The 18,143-nt window shown below is 35.7% G+C and overlaps 1 protein-coding gene and 1 pseudogene across 1 annotated transcript; both read left to right on the forward strand.

Annotated features, from left to right (window-relative positions):
• Positions 1–877: 877 nt before the first annotated feature.
• Positions 878–17,651, forward strand: LOC133872636 (nuclear pore complex protein NUP93A-like; annotated as a pseudogene).
• Positions 885–4,510, forward strand: LOC133872637 (pentatricopeptide repeat-containing protein At2g17525, mitochondrial-like). Its single transcript, XM_062310218.1, has 2 exons — positions 885–1,019; positions 2,318–4,510. The coding sequence occupies exon 2, from the start codon at positions 2,395–2,397 to the stop codon at positions 4,411–4,413; it is 2,019 nt and encodes a 672-aa protein (XP_062166202.1). The 5' UTR covers positions 885–1,019; positions 2,318–2,394; the 3' UTR covers positions 4,414–4,510.
• Positions 17,652–18,143: the final 492 nt, after the last annotated feature.

Here is an 18,143-nt window from a genome sequence, read left to right on the forward strand (position 1 = left end):
TATTTAGAGAGTTTGACCTTGAAAAGTTTTTAAAATTGATAGATAAAATAACAAAATATATTATTTGGCTAAAATTTAAATAAAATTTAGAGAGTTTGATATAGATGATCTTACAATAGTATTGGTTGCTGCAACACAGGATCAGGATTTGGACACTTGCGCAATACAGGACTCACTTGTGGCATTCTTTTGCTACCTTTACCAAGGCTACGCTTGCACGAGTTTAAGCAAGTGTCCAAATCAGAGGATTCGGATCTATCAGTTTTAGGTGCCCCAATTTAATCCCAATGTCTTAAAAGCAAGTTTTTTTTTTTTTTTTTAATCCCATAAACTTTCATTATTTGTAATTATTCCTTATAACTTTAAAAGCTTTCAATTTAGTATATTTTTCTTTCAATTTTTTTTTTTTAAATTTTACCATCGGTTAGGATTTAGTAGAAATCTTAACAAAAGAGTATCAACATTCCCATAATACCTATTTTTTTTAGAATTAAAAAATAAAAAATTTACAAGAATTTAGGCTTTTTGATTATAATTTGATAGTATTTACAAAAACATTTGCACCCTGAATTTTTGTAAATTTTTATATTTTGTTTTTTTAAAATAGAGATATTTTAAAATTTTTAACTAGATTTAACGAAAAATGTTAATAGAAAAAATTGAAAGGTTAATATATTAAATTAAGATTTTTTTGAAAATTATAAGGATAATTATAGAAGGGGCGAAAATTTAGAGAGTTAAGTGAATTTTACTTATTTTTTGTTAGTGGAAAGCAAACCCGACCCGCGCCATTTGGGTAGAGTAGCTCCATCGACAATGTAGGAACACCTTTTAAATTTTTTAGGGCTCGCTAAGAAACCTTCTTCCCTCTCACAGTCTCACCGAGTGGGAGCTAAAAAGTAGTAGTTGTATTAGCAATGGCGAGCGAGCAAGGCTTCAGTGGCTGGACGGACCTGCTCCACTCCTCCACGAAGCTTCTCGAACAATCCGGTCCTTCCGCTCAGTTCCCTCCTCTTCAGGTTCCACCCTACTCTCTTTCACAGTTTTTCTGTTTGGTTCCCGATAAAATGTAGGAAAATTTAAAGAATAAAACGTGATTTCTTCATGTTTTGGATTTTGGCTTGAGGTTTTGCTTGCTGAGAAAAATGAAGGAACAAGGAAGTTATTGTTAGCCGAAGATTCGTGAAATACTAATGTTTAAGTACTCTTGTTGTCCGTTTGTTCAGTCTAGACCGCCTTTTGCTTTCCGAGAAAATGGAGAAAAATAGAGAGAAAGAGTGTTGGAATTTCAATGTTTGAGAGGAATGACGGGAAAGTAAAGATATTAAAACCTAGACAAAGTTTATAATAACCTCGAGATTTGAGAATACCATTTTAGACTTAATTTTTTTATTTTGTCGCTCCTTTTTTCCATCAGAGAAAATGTAGGAAAATAAAACAAACTAATAAAAAGGATTTAGAAAATCTGTGCTCATCTGAGCCTAATGCAACTAGTTAGGTTCATCTCTCACATCCGATTCTGCTCAGTTTGTTTGCTAATAAAATGCATGAGGGGTAACGAAGTTGAAGTTTGAATTAATTGTTATTTATAATTGTTCGCGACCTTTGAATAATAATACTAAAAAAGAGTCAGTGGAGCCGAATTTAAGTCTTTGTCTAGACCGGTTGAGTTGATTACTTTTCAGAAATAAATCATTATTGTGGCCAAGATCCTTTTCAAGAATTTGCCAGCAACGGGTCAGCATGGTACAAGAAATCCTCTGTTGCTTCCTATGATACGGGGCAAAACTCAATAAAACATGATTAAACTTTGAGTGTTTTGTTTAGTTCTATGCCCCCCACACAGGAAGGAAATATTTTCGTGCAAACCAGGGCAGATACTTGTATAGCAGTCAACTAGATCAAGAAAATTTTAATTTATCTAAACAAAGCTTAAGGGTCCCTTTTCTGCATACGGAACTTATTGCTACTGAAGAAAAAGAGAGTGGTAGATATTTATAAAAGAAATTGGGGATTATTGTCATAAAAAATCGTCGGTTGGTATTCCTAGAAAAAATAACTAGTAGATGAAAGAAACTGGGCATTTGGTGTGCATATACATCTTTTTTTTTTAAAATTTTCTTGTTTCTGAGTTAAAATTTTTTAGAGGACTTCTTAAAAGTTTCTTTTGTACTATATATATATATATATATATATATATATATATATATATATGAGTTGTATATTATCTTTGTGGGTTGAATCTTTGTTTTGTTTTGGTTTCTTGGTTTTTCTTAAGGTTCTTGCTGCTATTGATTAACTCTCAAACCTTGAACAGTTCGTCAGACTGTCGCTTTGTCGTTCGCGGATAGATTCTCTTATGGGTCGCTCGTGGATCAACGTGCTAAAGTACCAATGATCAAGCCGACGGGCCTGAGGACTCTCATAACAAGGACCATCCACGACAACATATCTGGAGATGCTCTTCATCTTTCTCGGCCTTTGGGAACACAGGTTGTAAAACAAAAGCATTCCTCGATGCCCAAAATCTCCAACTCTTCAACTCTTGCAGTCTTCTCCCCAGAAGCATATCAAAGGTTTCTTCTTCTCCGCCGAAAATCAAAACCCATTTCATCCTCCTCCTCCACATCATCATATCCTGTCCCAACCCAGGAGCAGATTGCCCATTTGATACTAAACCAGAAATCGGCCTCCCAAGCCCTCGAAACCTTCAGATGGGCTTCCAAACTCCCCCACTTCAGCCACTCGCAGTCCACCTACCGTGCTTTAATTCGCAATCTATGTGCTTTCCGTTGCTTTGATACTGTAAAGGATCTGCTCGACGAAATGCCCAACTCAATCGGGTCACCCCCAGATGACGACATTTTCGTAACGATCATCCGTGGTCTCGGGCGGGCACGTATGGTTAAGCAAGTGATCAAAGTGGTTGACTTGGTTTCTCAGTTTGAAAAGAAACCGTGTTTGAAGATTTTCAATTCAATACTAAATGTTCTTGTCATGGACGATATTGATTTGGCTAGATGGTTTTATAGGAAGAGAATGATGGGAAGTGGTGTTGAAGGCGATGATTACACTTTTGGGATCTTAATGAAAGGGCTTTGCTTGACTGATAGGATTGGTGATGGCTTTAAGCTATTGCAAGCGATGAAGTCAAGGGGAATTACACCAAATACCGTAATTTATAACACATTACTTCATGCACTTTGCAGGAATGGGAAAACTGGGAGAGCAAGGAGCTTGATGAATGAAATGAAGGAGCCCAATGATGTGACTTTTAATGTCTTAATATCTGCTTACTCTAAAGAAGAGAATTTGGTTCAAGCTCTGGTTCTGTTGGAGAAGTGCTTCAGTTTGGGGTATGTGCCCGATGTTGTTTCAGTAACTAAGGTTCTGGAACTTCTCTGCAATGTTGGTCGTGTAACTGAGGCTGTTGAGATTTTGGAGAGATTGGAGAGTAAGGGAGGTGTGATTGACATTGTGGCTTATAATACTTTGATAAAGGGTTTTTGTAGATTAGGGAAAATGAAAGTGGGGTATTCCTTTCTGATGGAGATGGAGAGGAAGGGCTGCCTTCCAAATGTAGACACCTACAACATTTTGATCTCTGGATTTTGTGAGTATAGGATGTTGGATTTGGCTCTTGATCTGTTTAAAGAGATGAAAACAGATGGGATTAACTGGAGTTTTGTTACATACGATACACTAATTAAAGCTTTGTGTTCAGGAGGCAGGATGGAAGATGGGTTTAAGATTTTGGAATTAATGGAGGAGAATAAGGTGGGATCTGGGATTCGTATTAGTCCTTATAACAGTGTGCTATATGGTCTGTATAAGAAAAATCAGTTGGATGAAGCACTCGCATTTCTGACCATGATGGGGAAGTTATTTCCTAGAGCTGTTGATAGGAGCTTGAGCATTTTAAATTTCTGTGCGGAGGGAGCTATTGAGGATGCAAAGAAGGTTTTTGATCAGATGCTTGGAGAAGGGGGAGCTCCAAGTGTTGTTGTTTATGATCATTTAATCCATGGATTTTGCCAACAAGGATGTGTGCGTGAAGCGTTTGAACTGGTGAATGAGATGGTTCATCTTGATTATTTTCCAGTTGCACCAACATTCAATGCCCTGATCAGTGGGTTTTGCAGGCAGGGAAAAGTTAGCAGTGCTTTGAAGCTCATGAATGACATGGTTGGGAGGGGTTGCATTCTCGATATAACAAGTTATAATCCCTTGATCGACGCTCTTTGTAGGAAGGGAAATTTTGACAAGGCTTTGGAGCTCCTTTCACATATGGTACAAATGGGAATCGTCCCTAATTATTCATCGTGGAACTCTTTGCTTCTTTGTCTGTGCCAAGAAACCAGTAATAACATGTTCCGAGTAACTCACTTGTTGCAGCAGATTGCTGAGACGTGAATTAATTTATGGGTTTTGCTTATATTCCAAAAGACTATGTGTGTGTGTGTGTGTGTGTGTGTAGGGGTGTAAATGAGTTGGAGATGACGGAAATGGCTAACAAAAGTTTGAAATAATATTAGACTTGTATTATCTCTGAATGAATACATTACAGTGAGCTATACATCCCAATATATACAGGTTTGTAAGCTGAAAATAAAAGAAAAATACATATCAATTATAATGAATAAAATCAGTATCAATCATAATGAGGAAAATCAGTCTGTCTTTGTTGAGAACGAATCTGGATTATTGTGAGGAAGCCTGCCCTACCTGTGCTTTCCTTTAGTTCCACGCTGCATTAGTTGATGTCTAGCTGTGGCTTTACTTGTATGGAGTGTGATTGGCTGAATGAGCTGGAATGAATGTGGCGCTCCTCATCTTTTACTTCATTGTTTGTAATAAGGATTGGTCATATTGATTGGATGCAACAAGTTTTTCATGTATGGGCCTTATTAATTTGCAGCCTTAACAACAATGATAAGCATTGATCTTATTGTATTTTTGTTATTGAGTGGTCAACAAACGCTTACATATAATTCACCATCATGCAAGTTTATCCAAAAATATGAATGGTTGTGGCTTGTGGATTATATTTTAAATGTTAAGTTCTTAGTTTTTTACTATCTCCACACACTTATCACAGTTTATCCATATTTTTCATGGAGAAAAGTAACAAGTTTAGTTACTAAAAAGAACATCTTGCTAGCCACCCGAATAGAGCATACATCATGAATATTTTTAACAAAAAGAGTGTGAAAAAGAGAGTCCCTTTTCTGCATACGGAACTTATTGCTACTGAAGAAAAAGAGAGTGGTAGATATTTATAAAAGAAATTGGGGATTATTGTCATAAAAAATCATCGGTTGGTATTCCTAGAAAAAATAACTAGTAGATGAAAGAAACTGGGCATTTGGTGTGCATATACATCTTTTTTTTTGCAGAGTTCCATCAACTATGGTGATGGAAAAGGGAACTTCTAAATTTGCAGAGTTCCATCAACTATGGTGACGCGAACTATCCCTCTAGGCGTAGGAAAGCCGGTGGGAGGATTTGTCAGGGATCGGATATGGGTTCGGATTTGTCAAATTCGGTTTCGGTTCCGGATCCCGTTCTTGTCACCGAATCTTCTCATTTTCCTCTTCCGGTTTCTTCTTTGGCTTCCTCAGAGGCGGGTCGTGGGTCGGAGAATTCTGCTGTGGGTCCACTAGTTTCCATTGAGATGGGCTCGCCGGAAGGGAGGATTCTTCCTTCCTCCTCCCTGGAAGAACCCACCTCCAAGCCTTTAATTCAGTACAAATGTAAAGGGAGGAAGCCAAAGCCGGTGGTGGGTCAAGGAAAACAACTCCAGACTATATCTCCTTTGGAGTTGTCTATGGCATGCTCTTCGTATTTCGGGGAAAAGGGGGATAGAACTATGGCTTTCCTCTCTGCCCTTGATGAGGAACATAGGCGATGGGATATGATTGAAGATTGTGAGCTTTAGGGGATTAGGGTTGGGTTGTTTTGTGGGTTGTTCCTTGTCGGGTCGGTTGTGAGGCTGTTGCTTCTTGTATACTCCGTGTGTACTAGGGGCGCCTTACGCTGTTTTTTAATAAAATTGCAATTACTTATCAAAAAAAAAAAAATACATCTTTTTTTTTAAAAAATTTTTTTTTTTTTAAAATTTTCTTGTTTCTGAGTTAATGATTTGTATCTATTTCAGAGAAACTTAGATCAGTTAGAAACATTATCTAAGAAGCTCAAAGCAAAAACTGTCCGAGCTGAGGCTCCTTCTCAATCTATTGCTGCCACAAGGTTCCTCTATGATTCTTGTTGTATAATTCTCACACGTATTATTACTTGAATTTACAATTTTGTTGCCAAGAAAAGATTAGAATGATATCTACTATCTCTGTTGTTGCATTTACAGGCTTCTTGCACGTGAGGGAATAAATGCAGAGCAACTTGCACGGGATCTGAAGTCTTTTGAATTGAAGGTAAAATATTATTTGCATTCTACTTAATGTATATAACCTAGCCTTATTGGCTGCATATGGTAATTATATATGGACATGTCTTGAGTGGCTTTAGATGTAAATTTTTCAGAAGATTTTTACCACCTTTATCTTAGGTACGTATTGAACACCATGAATACATTTGATTGAAAAGAAAACTAACAAGTAAAAATATATAAAAGAATGTGTTATGTTCGCTGAGTTTTTACATTCATGTTCTTTTGTTTCATCTGATTAGGGACACTTTTGTATACTTCTTGTATACTAAAGTTGCGCCTCTCTGCGCTTTTTATGGAATTTTATTACTTATAAAAAAAAAAATATATAAAAGAATGATTTATAAAAGATATCGCCTATTAGGTTGAATAAGATCAAATTCTTATGGTTCTTATCCATGTTTATATCTAGGATACATAATTTGTTGCAAAAGGCAAGGAATATGCAGATTCCACACTCTATAATGAAATCTGGCTGAGTACATGGATATGATCTACTCAATGCATGAATTTCATTCTCCTGCCAGTGAATTTGACAATTTTAGCCCAGGTTCATACAATATGTTAATGTGATATAGGAGGGAGGATTCATATAATGACTGGGAAGTACTTTCCTCAAGTGCAAATCACTGAGACAAGCTCATAGATGCGAATTAAAATGCTAAACATCAATTATATTGATTTCAAAATATAAGAATAGATACAATATGCTTAAAACCATATATGTCTAGAGGCTTTGGACCATATAATTTTTAAAAGTCGCTGCTTTTCCTCATGCCCTCTATGTATGCTGCATGTATGATATTGCTTATCAAGAAAGAAATCCATAGTCCTATTTGCGCTTTGTTTTATCATTCTTTTGATTTAATCTCTATCATAGTAGTTGTTACTCTCAAGTTACCTTTGCTTTTGCTTTCATGGTTCTACTTTTCCTTGTCTAAATGCTTTTTTTTTTTTTTGCAATCTTTATATGATTGTTCTTTTATGAATATTATGATATCTCTTTGCTTATTATTTGATCTTTACTTTCTTTTCTTATACTTTTATGTGAAGACAACATTTGAGGATGTTTTTCCTGCTGAAGCAACAAGTGTCGAAGAGTATTTGCAGCAGGTAATTTTCTTTCTTCAAAAATTTTCACTAAGAATCTGACTTAGATTTTTTTACTATCATGCAATCTTTTTTTTGAGGAGGGGGGCAATTGGAATAAAGAAAAAAGGAACTTTTTTGTTGTTTTACCTCCAGATTTTTTGAAAAAACAAGCCCTTAGAGTTTTCCTAGCTTTGTCCCTCACCATCAGGCCTACTATCACGTCCTTTGAATTTCTTTAACCTTTGGAATGCTTTGAAGATAATTTGATATGTTTATTTGTTTCAAATTATGTGGGATGGCCTGAAATATGTATTTGGTTGGCAGTTACTGCTTTGAAAATTATGAATTACGTTGGGGATGCAAACTTTAATAGTTTTCCTGTCAAATTTTGTTATGAATTGTATGTTATGAATACAACACTTATAACTATTCGTGCGTTTGATGCTTGTACATTCTTTTGCATTCTAACTTTGGTGCTAACATGATTCAAAGACTCAGAATTACTTGTGGTATAGATAAATGACTTTTTGGATAGCTATTTCCTCCACAGTTATGATTACATGTCTGTCATTACTTACTCACTGGTACTGCAAATTTTAAAGAGTCAATGCTCATCAGCAATCTTGCTTGACTTGCTCTGTTAAATACATGACGATGCTCATATTCTGTATAGATTGCTTGACTTGCTCTGTTAAATTCATGATGATGCTCATATTCAATATAGATTGCTTGACTTGCTATGTTAAATATATGATGATGCTCATATTCTATATTTTAGTTTCAAATATACTAATAAGATACAGATTTTTTACTCGGAAGTGGCTGAAGACCAATTCAAAGTTCAAGTTTAAATTAGTTCTGGTTCTAGGCTTAGAAGAGATTCTTGAAAATCTACCAGTTGACCAACAAGAGCAAGGAACACAGCTCCCAGCTTGTTCTGGGGGTGTTTTGACGTGCTCTCTCTCTCTCTCTCTCTCTCTCTCTCTCTCTATATATATATATATATATATATTTTTTTTTTTTGGGGGGGGGGGGGGGTTCTTGTTCATATATATGTACTTTTTTTAAAAAAAAAAAAAAATTAATTCTCTGCATAATGGAAGTTCATTAGGTATGATGATGATCCTAGCTATAGATGGTAGGTTACCACTTAATGGTTGGTCAAAGGAGATGGGCATAACCTCCTTGTTCCACGCAATTAAGTTTCCAGTGTAACCAGCTCTTGCTATCTTGCCTTTGATACCTAAGATTTCTTTCATTGGTTTAAGTAATAAAGTTTAATATGTTATGAAGCAGGGCTCGTCCCCCTAACTTGTACTTTCCATTTGTTTAGGACCCCTAACAAAATTCGTTTCCTGTGAAGCTTCTAAATTTAGAATTAGTGATGAACTAACTATAAATAATGAGTAATTCTATTCATTACCCCATCCCCAAAGCCTATTTGACGTGGTCCCCCAACCAAAAAACCAATCTCCATGCACCAAATGCTATGGGGGACCAAGCCATTTTTTTTGTTTGTTTTGGGGGTGGGGGTGGAGGGGGTGATGTATTGCATTATTTGTAAATAAATTAAGCTTTGAATGTATTTCAGCTGATTTCTTAAGTGCAAAATTGTGAATGACTTCATACACAAGTAGGATTGATTTTTCTTGAAAATGGGGGAAAATCTGAATTCGTTGTAATTTCTAGGAATCTGGTTGTCGAAGTCATAAGCAAATGCCTGGTGATGTAAACAAAGGCTGCCATCTGCTTTAGGAAGTGTCAATTTTTATTCAATCTGCACTGCCCATATGCATGTTCAGAATTAGCACTCTTTGGGCCCCAGATTAAAGTGCTGGGGATCTTTTGTTTGGAAGAACTTCTTTCTCAGTCATTCTTCATTTATATGTTCACATCTCTGTTTCAAGCTCAGAGATGCATCTATTTTCCATAAGTAACACTTTGTAACGCCCCATGCATCTCATTATTTCTACTGCATCAATATGGCTTTTGGTAAAGCAGTACGGCAAGATTTATTGGGATATTTGAGAAATAATTGATTCTCTATCAGATTTTTTAATTTTTATTTTATTTTTAATTTCTTTTAATTTTGCTTTCTTTCAATCTTCAACTTTAACTTTTATTTGATGCATCTTTCTATAGATCTAGCTAATAAACTTGAATTTGCTATCGTATCGAAGTGTTGTTTCACCTATCTGTCTACTTGCAAATGAAAAGTTAGAACTGTTATAACTAAACTATTGTCTGTCTCTTTCTCCATTCCGTCCCCTGGCCTCTTCCCCCTTCCAACATGAACATGCAGTTTGATTGTGCTGTTGTAGTACAGCTTCTTTATCCTGACAAAGATTATTCTAATTTGCTTTCATGAATTTGCTTTCTTTTGAGTACCTCACAGAGTATTCAGCCACTTTCCACTTGCACTTTTGAGAGTGTTTGGTATTGGTATCTTGATAATGGTGTATGTGATATTTCTTCTCAGGTTCATGAGATGGCAATGGTCTCAGCCATTCAGGAGTCTCAGAAGCTTTAATGATTACATGATGAAAGTTTTGCAGGTTGACTTATTTTTACCCTATTCAAATTTTTGGGTTTGTTTCTTTATATTTGGACATGATGCTTTCACATACTCACATGCGCGCGCGTGCACACACATTTATAGGTATTTCTTGGAGCTGCATTTTAGCTTCAAAATTTTCATTATGTAGTATCCATTTTGGACCATCCATAATAAATCCAACATATTTTATTAGGATTTTTCTTTTTGTACTGGGCTTTTTAACCCTGATTGTGAGTTGATTTCCTTGCTTATTGCGCTTTGAACTTTGAATGCTGTGTATAATTTTATTTGTAATAACAGGACGATTGGCAAAAGGAAAAACGCGATTTTCTTCAGAGTTTAAGCCGAATTTCAACATTACCCAGAACTAATATGATTGAAACCCGCTCCGGGGGTTCTCATCCTGGTCAATCAGTGTCCATTGCATCTAGCTCTCAAGTTCCACCCGGTCCATCTAGCATGGATCTCATACCTCTAGCAAACAAGCCTATCCTCGATAAAAAGGCAACAGTCTATGCTGAAGTTGTGAAGAATCTGAACAATGCGAGGGAGCGTGGCTTACCATTTAAGGTAAGGATGGTTACTGCCTTTTAAATTATTACTACATGTTGAAAGGCATCTAAGCTCGAGTGGCCTGATTGCTTTTTTTTTTTTTAATAATCAGCTAAGTATTGGTACGAATGGTAAAGTTACAATTGAACATGAGATGTTGTCATCTTAATGCTTATTAGGAATCCAGTTTGCAGCATATCTGTACTTCTGATACATCATACTGTTAAGTTATATTGCCTTTTTCTTTCATTGTACTTTTGATCTTAGATTGTTTTACTTGAAGTTGGCTTCTGTTATGTGTTTCTTAGGCTCTTTTACTTTAGGTGACAGGTTCTTTAATTCAAAGTTGGCTTTGTTGTGTATTTTATATTTTCTATATGAATGATGTACTCGCTGTTTATTCTTTTTACTAGTCTGCTACAGCTTTCAAGGGTGCTTATGAAAGTTTGGGCATTGAGGGATCTAGTGGAAAATCTGTTAACATGCAGAAGATATGGCACCTCATTCAGGTGTAAGCTCTAACATTGCGCTTAGCTTGTTTGATATATTCTAGTCTGTGAGCTTGTTATTTTATATATAATATTCTCTTTTTAATACAAGTAGTTACTCGCATTTCATTTTTTACAGATGCTGATGTGTGAGGATTCAACTATGCAACATAATGTTTCAAAGAAGATGTCACTAATCATTGGTGCAAGGCGCCACCTGGAATGGGGGCATGAGAAATATATCATGGATACAATACAAAGTCATCCTGCACAGGTTATAATTTTGTCGAGTATTGTATTATTTTAATGCTGATGTTAACATTTCCAAACTGAATTTTGTTAATGAATGCTTATGTGTTTTGTTATAGATCTTTTAGTTTATTTGATTATTGCTTCTCCTTCGTTGGTTGAACGCTTGATCTATTGTTGCGTGTTCATATGAACTTTACTTTTGGTAATGATTAAAAAGCTTCCCCCACCAAAAAATATTTATTCTATAAGCATCTTGCTCATTCGATATGTATGAAAACATGAAGTACAGATCTCTTGGAAATGGTTGTTTCAAAGCTTATATTTGCATTGGTTATTTCTACACTCATGTTTTGTGAACATCTTTTGATCTCATATAGGCTGCTCTTGGTGGGGCTGTTGGAAATTTGCAAAGAGTCCGCGCCTTTCTTCGGGTTTGTTAGCATTTTGCCATTGAATTTTCTGGAATCACATATAAGACGCGTTATATCATCCTGACAAAAATTAATTATGTTTTAATTTTATTTATTTTTGTGCAGATTCGTTTAAGGGATTATGGAGTTCTGGATTTTGATGCAGGTGATGCTCGTAGACAACCTCCTGTTGATACCACCTGGCAGCAGGTCTTGAATACTTATATTTTTATTTTGTAATCTAGCTTGCATTTCGTTAATCAATCTACTTGTTTTAATTTATGATATGAAAGAAAGTTTTCTTCTGCCCCTATATTTTTTTTTCATGGGTTCTCAAATTTTTTCAGATTTCAAGTTATGTATAAAGCTGATTAGTTTGAAATACGCAATGCAATTCACAAGTTCCAATCAATGACTGATGTCAAATTTTGAAGTAATCCATTGCATGACTGCTAAATTTGGTCATGTTTAAGCTATTAAGCATGTTAATTTATTATTTGAAGAACTTATAAGTAAGGTGTCCTGGTACTGGTAGTTTGTGCATGTGATATTTATGATCTACAGGGTTCGCATCGCACTTCTAAAATAGATTTTGTGGCTGCGGTCTCCCGTAGTTTCTCCTTTAAAGCCTCGTGAAGTTGTTTGAAACTTCAACCTCTAGTCCTTAAGGCTATCTTGCTTTAAAGGAGGGTAACTGAATCAGATTCAGAGGCGTCTCAATTGTTGAATTGTTTCTGCACTTTTTTTTTTCTTCTCTCTTTGTCAAAATAGGCTGTTTGGGAATTGTGGTCCACACTCTACTGGCCATTATTTTTAGATATAATTTAAAGGAGATATTGACTTGTTTTTAGTGTATCTTGGGTCTGTCACTTTTGAAATAGTAAGCAAGAGCAGTACCATATGAAAGCACAAATAGACGTGGAATAGAAGCTACCAGTTCCCTTTTGTTTTCTGAGAATTTTTTTTTTCCCTCTGATAGATTTGATTGCTTTACATGTTAAACTTATATTGTTTTAGTTTTTACTATAGACTATTTTTTCCCTACTTTCAAATAACTTTGTTTTTTACTAAATCCTATTCTTTATGCGTGACAGATATATTTTTGCTTGAGGACTGGATATTATGATGAAGTAAGAAATGTGGCTCTGTCATCCCGCGCATCACACCAATTTGCTCCCCTGGTATGTATTGTTCACTGGTTATTGATAAGACTTTATTTTAGGGTAAAATGAACCTATACATATGTCCCTGAATGCAATATTAACATCCCTTTGGTTTTCAATTTTTCCAATCAAACCTCCTATAGTTTCCAATTGCTTTGATCAACTACTTCAATTCTCTTTTTGTTAAAATCATTGATGGTTATTATTTAGCTGTGATGCTGGTGACCCTAACCCTCACTCAACCCTCCCTCTGATATTCCATTAGTCATATGAGAATAACTTTTGTTCATGATTAAAACAAGAAGATGATAGAATTAGTTGATTAGGACAACAGGATACCACTAGGATTGTGAGTAGAAAAATTGGAAACTTAAAGGAGTGCCAATAGAATCGCATCAAAAGTCAGTGATTGTTGGGGTATTACCCTATATTTTGTTTGACCTTAGTCATTCTTCCTTTTTGACAGCTTGCAGAGTGGATCAATACTGGAGGGATGGTGCCAGTTGAGACTGCAGTTGCTGCATCAGAAGAGTGTGAGAAAATGTTAAGAATGGGTGATCGGGTTGGACGAGCTGCGTATGACAAGAAAAGTTGTTGTTGTATGCTATCATATCCGGTTCTCGCAGGCAAATTGACCGCCTGCTTAGAGATCTACCAAATCTGTTCAATACTATAGAGGATTTCTTATGGTTCAAACTGTCTGCAGTACGAGACTACTCAAGTGGAGTCTCATCTGTTATTCAGAATGAGGGATTGGTACCATACAGTTTGGATGATTTGCAGGTCTACCTGAACAAATTTGATCCATCATATTATACCAAAAATGGAAAGGACCCTCTGGTATACCCTGATGTTTTGCTTTTAAGCATCCAGTTGCTACCGGGTGTCTTATACTGGTCAAAGGAAACAGGAGATGAAGGATATAACGTTGATGCTGCCCACATGTCAATTGTGTTAGCAGACCATGCTGTCCTTTCTGAAGGTGCTGGTGCCGGGCAAAAACTGGGAGTGATGGATGCTTATGCTGAGGCATCCAGCATAATTAGGCAGTATGGATCTGTGTATTTACGCCACAGTGATCTATCAATGGCATTAGAATATTATGCCCAAGCTGCTGCTGCAGTAGGTGGTGGACAGTTGTCATGGACAGGAAGAGGTAATGTGGATCAGCAAAGGCAGAGAAGCTTGATGTTGAAGCAACTCCTTACTGAGCTGTTGTTACGGGATGGTGGGGTCTATCTTTTACTTGGTTCAAGAGGTACTGGAGAAGAAGGTCAACTAGGAAGGTTTTTGATTGATGCGAAAGCAAGACATCAGTTTCTGCTTGAAGCTGCTCGCCAGTGTCACGAAGCTGGGCTTTATGACAAAGTAATCTTAATTTCTTTACTTATTCAATTTCTTTATTTCTGGAGTTTATTATGAATAAATTGTGAATTGTTTATACCCTCATTTACCTTAGTATTAGTGATTTTCAGATAGCCATATAGGATCTTTATGTTTGTTCCTTATCCTACTTCTTAATCTTAGTGGTGGGCCATATTATGTTTAATCTGCAAAAGGTGCTAGTACCTTTTGGGAGTGGGAATGACTTCATGGTTCAACTATTCTTCAGACTCGTAGGTGAACAACGTTTCCTTGTTAAAATGAACTTGGAATGACTCCATGATGTAATTATTTGTTGACATTTCATATTGGTTAAAAATCTTGAATGGTATTCTTATATATACATCTTTTACACACATCTTTATGTCTCGAACATCTTTACTTTCTTCTGTTTTCCCCTTAATTTAACTTATTTATGGTTTTTTTCATGCTTCTGCCATCTTCAACAGTTAATGTTTCTTTCTTTTATTGGCGTTGCTTCAACTAATTTCTTTTCCTCTTTCAGTGTTAAATAACTTTATGTTTTGGTCTTGCTTTGTCCCTTACATTTTGATGAAAATTCAGTCTATAGAAATTCAGAAGAGAGTTGGGGCATTTTCAATGGCACTGGATACCATCAATAAGTGCCTCTCTGAAGCAATATGTGCCCTCTCACATGGTAGATTAGATGGTGAGAGCCGGACTGCTGGCCTCATTCACTCTGGCAATGAGATACTGGAGACATACAGATATTATCCTGAAGTCAGGTTATTTCAATACTCAGCATTTCAATATGTTCTTCTTGGTGTTTATGGCTAGTCCTGGCCAATGTTGTTCTTGTATTTTGTCACCTAAGGTCAATGGTAGATTGAGGCAAAATGTTTTCAGCTAGGACGAACCTTCTGAGATGTTAGGGGCTTTAAAATCAAGAGCTCATATTCTGTAATGGATTTGAAGTTCAATACTTTTAAAATTATGATGCAATTTTGAATTGATGTAGTATAGAGTCATTAACTACATCCAGGTTCAATTTATTAAGCAAATGAGTGACAGTACTCAAGTTGACCCCAGCTTAATTAGCACTAACGCTCATTTGAGTCTAAAATGGCAAAAATTGAGTTTTGCTGTTATACTTTCATAATTAGCAATTTATTCACCATTACAGTGAATTTTAAAAATAAATGCCGAATCCTCTTTGAAATATCTGGATTTTTCAAAAATTGTTAATGGAGTTTTTGCTTTAATTTTTATTAATTTTTGTTTAAAATTTATTCCTGAAGCTATTGGTGAGTTATGTTGCTGCTGCCTTCGTCAGACTTTTATGTTATTTTTTTTTTGGTTTCTGCAACAATTATTTAGATATTTAATTTTCTCGGCTTCGATCTAGTATTTTTGAATTACTGGGACCTTCACACTTGATCCAAAAGTCAATTTTGATTAGTAAATTTAGAAAAATATGACTGAATCTTTAATAGTTTTGAACTGTTAACTGCCATTGTCTATGATTTCTATTAATTATGTATGTCATGGTTTACATTTATGTACACCGTATTTTATTTAATGTTTTCCCCAATTAAAGATCTCTTGAATTTGCTGTGCAGTCCTCAAGAGAGAGAGCATGTTTTGGAGCAACAAACTATGTTAAGACAACTTGAGGCAATATTGTCAATCCACAAGTTAGCAATAATGGGCCATCATCTAGATGCTCTAAGGGAAGTTGCCAAACTTCCATTTCTCCCATTAGATCCACGAGCGCCAGATATTACTGTTGATGTGTTCCAGAATTTATCTCTTCATGTACAAGCTTGTGTTCCAGACCTTCTGAAGGTTGCTCTCACTTGCTTGGACAATGTGACAGATTCTGATGGATCACTTCGTGCTTTGAGGGCTAAGGTATGTTGAAATAAATGAATAAAGTTCTCCTGCTATCTTTCTGTTATTCTTTCATCGGTGTTCCCTGCAACTATTGTTTTGCTTATAGCCTCTTGATAGCTTAAAACTTGTACTTTGAAGGGCACTTATTTTGTTTTGTTTTATATTGCCAAAATGGAATTCGAGGATGCTCATAAAAGTGAGTCGTGTTAATTTGCTGATGTGTCATGGAACTCCATTATTCTTTCAAGTGGAGTTAAAGGTGGTTAGCTTGTGTATCTAACTTGTAAAGTTTACTGATTGGATTTGTTGAAATGAGCTTGCTTCATTCAAGTTCAAAAAGAGTTTATGTTCTCATTCAATGTTTGAGAGCTGTGTTCTCTTGAATTTAGCTTCTTTAGGGTTAAACAGGTCATGCCTAGAATGGTGGAAGACACATTGGCTAGTTGGACATAGCATTTTGGGAAGCATAGCCAGTAGTAAAATTTAGAATGTTGTGCTTTATGTCGTATATTTGTGTCTGGAGGGTTTGTTTACCCAATTTGTTAGAGTTTGTGGAGCTTATGGACTTTAGGAATTAATTTTTATTTTCTTTCTTATAGGGTGCTTTCTCTTGCATGTGTCATATGTACCAGGGTTGCGCTCCTTGTGCTTTTTTAATTGAGATTTACTTACCTAAAAAAAGTCGTGTATCTGATAATATTTGAAATTGCAAACTTCATTTTACTTGAGAGAGAATTAGAGAGAGAGGCCTACTAGGCTACTAGGAGAATGTAGCAATGGTTTTGGATTCTGAAGTAATTATTGACGTATACTGGAGTATCATCTGGATTTTGGTATGTGCTGTTCTTGTTTAATGATGGGTGAATATTTTTGTCTCTGCAGATTGCAAGCTTTCTTGCTAATAATTTGAATAGGAATTGGCCCCGTGATTTGTATGAAAAGGTTGCTCGGAGCTTGTGAATTAGCTTACAAAGCATGGCAGATTGAAATGTCCCAATCCGGCATAGCAACTCTAACAGGATATTGGGTTGAGGTATCAAATATTTAGCTTTTTCTGTAAAAAAAATCCATCAAGATAGGCAATCTTACTATACTAACCAAGGCGTCGTGAGATACTAGTAGAGAAAGATATATGCGTTGGTTATGAATTTCGTAACACTTCCTTTTTGCTAACTAGAACCTGTGTACAATCTGCTCATTTCCATTTTCTTTATTTGGTCATACTTGTATAAGAGAGAACGAGAAAGCTGAAAATAGTGCATTGCTATCCATCATGTCTTTAATAGGTCGGAGTGACTTCCATTTGTTTCATGAGTGACCCTGGTTATTTTTATGATTTGATATTCCCTGGAGTGAGTTAAGGGGACATAAATACCATGGTTTGCACCCCTTATAATCCAGTTTGAAAGAAGCCGTGGTATTTATAAATGAAAAACATGCTAAATATTTTGCGAATCATAACTTTTGTTAGATTTGATGCTGAACCTTGATTATGTTAATGACCCTGCTAGTTTGTTACACCAAAATATTGGTCTTTCATATATACAAGAAGAATTCCCACTTGTTATTCTTATATGAAATTGCTTATTTAATCTGGAAGATTTAGTGTGTAGGCTAAAGCAATAGTAACACAAGCCTTTCCATTATCAGGATTCTCTCCGTTACATTTGAAGCTTTTGAATTTGGGATGGGTGGGTGTCGAGAAGCGGACACTTTAATATCTGCAACTCATTAGCCTATACTTGTGCTCTATATATATATATATATATATATATATATATATATATATATATATATATATTGCCTACCATTAGTGTGTGTGAGTTTTCTGGGGTGTTGCGAGTGTGATTCTACTTGGTCTGGAGTTCGGAATCTATTTGGCGATGAAGTAATCAGTACTTTCTTAGTCTTTGCTCAATGATTGTAACGACTGTCTATAGGTAAATT

Source organism: Alnus glutinosa, chromosome 7, assembly GCF_958979055.1.
Source record: "Alnus glutinosa chromosome 7, dhAlnGlut1.1, whole genome shotgun sequence".
In the NCBI taxonomy this organism is placed as follows: domain Eukaryota; kingdom Viridiplantae; phylum Streptophyta; class Magnoliopsida; order Fagales; family Betulaceae; genus Alnus; species Alnus glutinosa.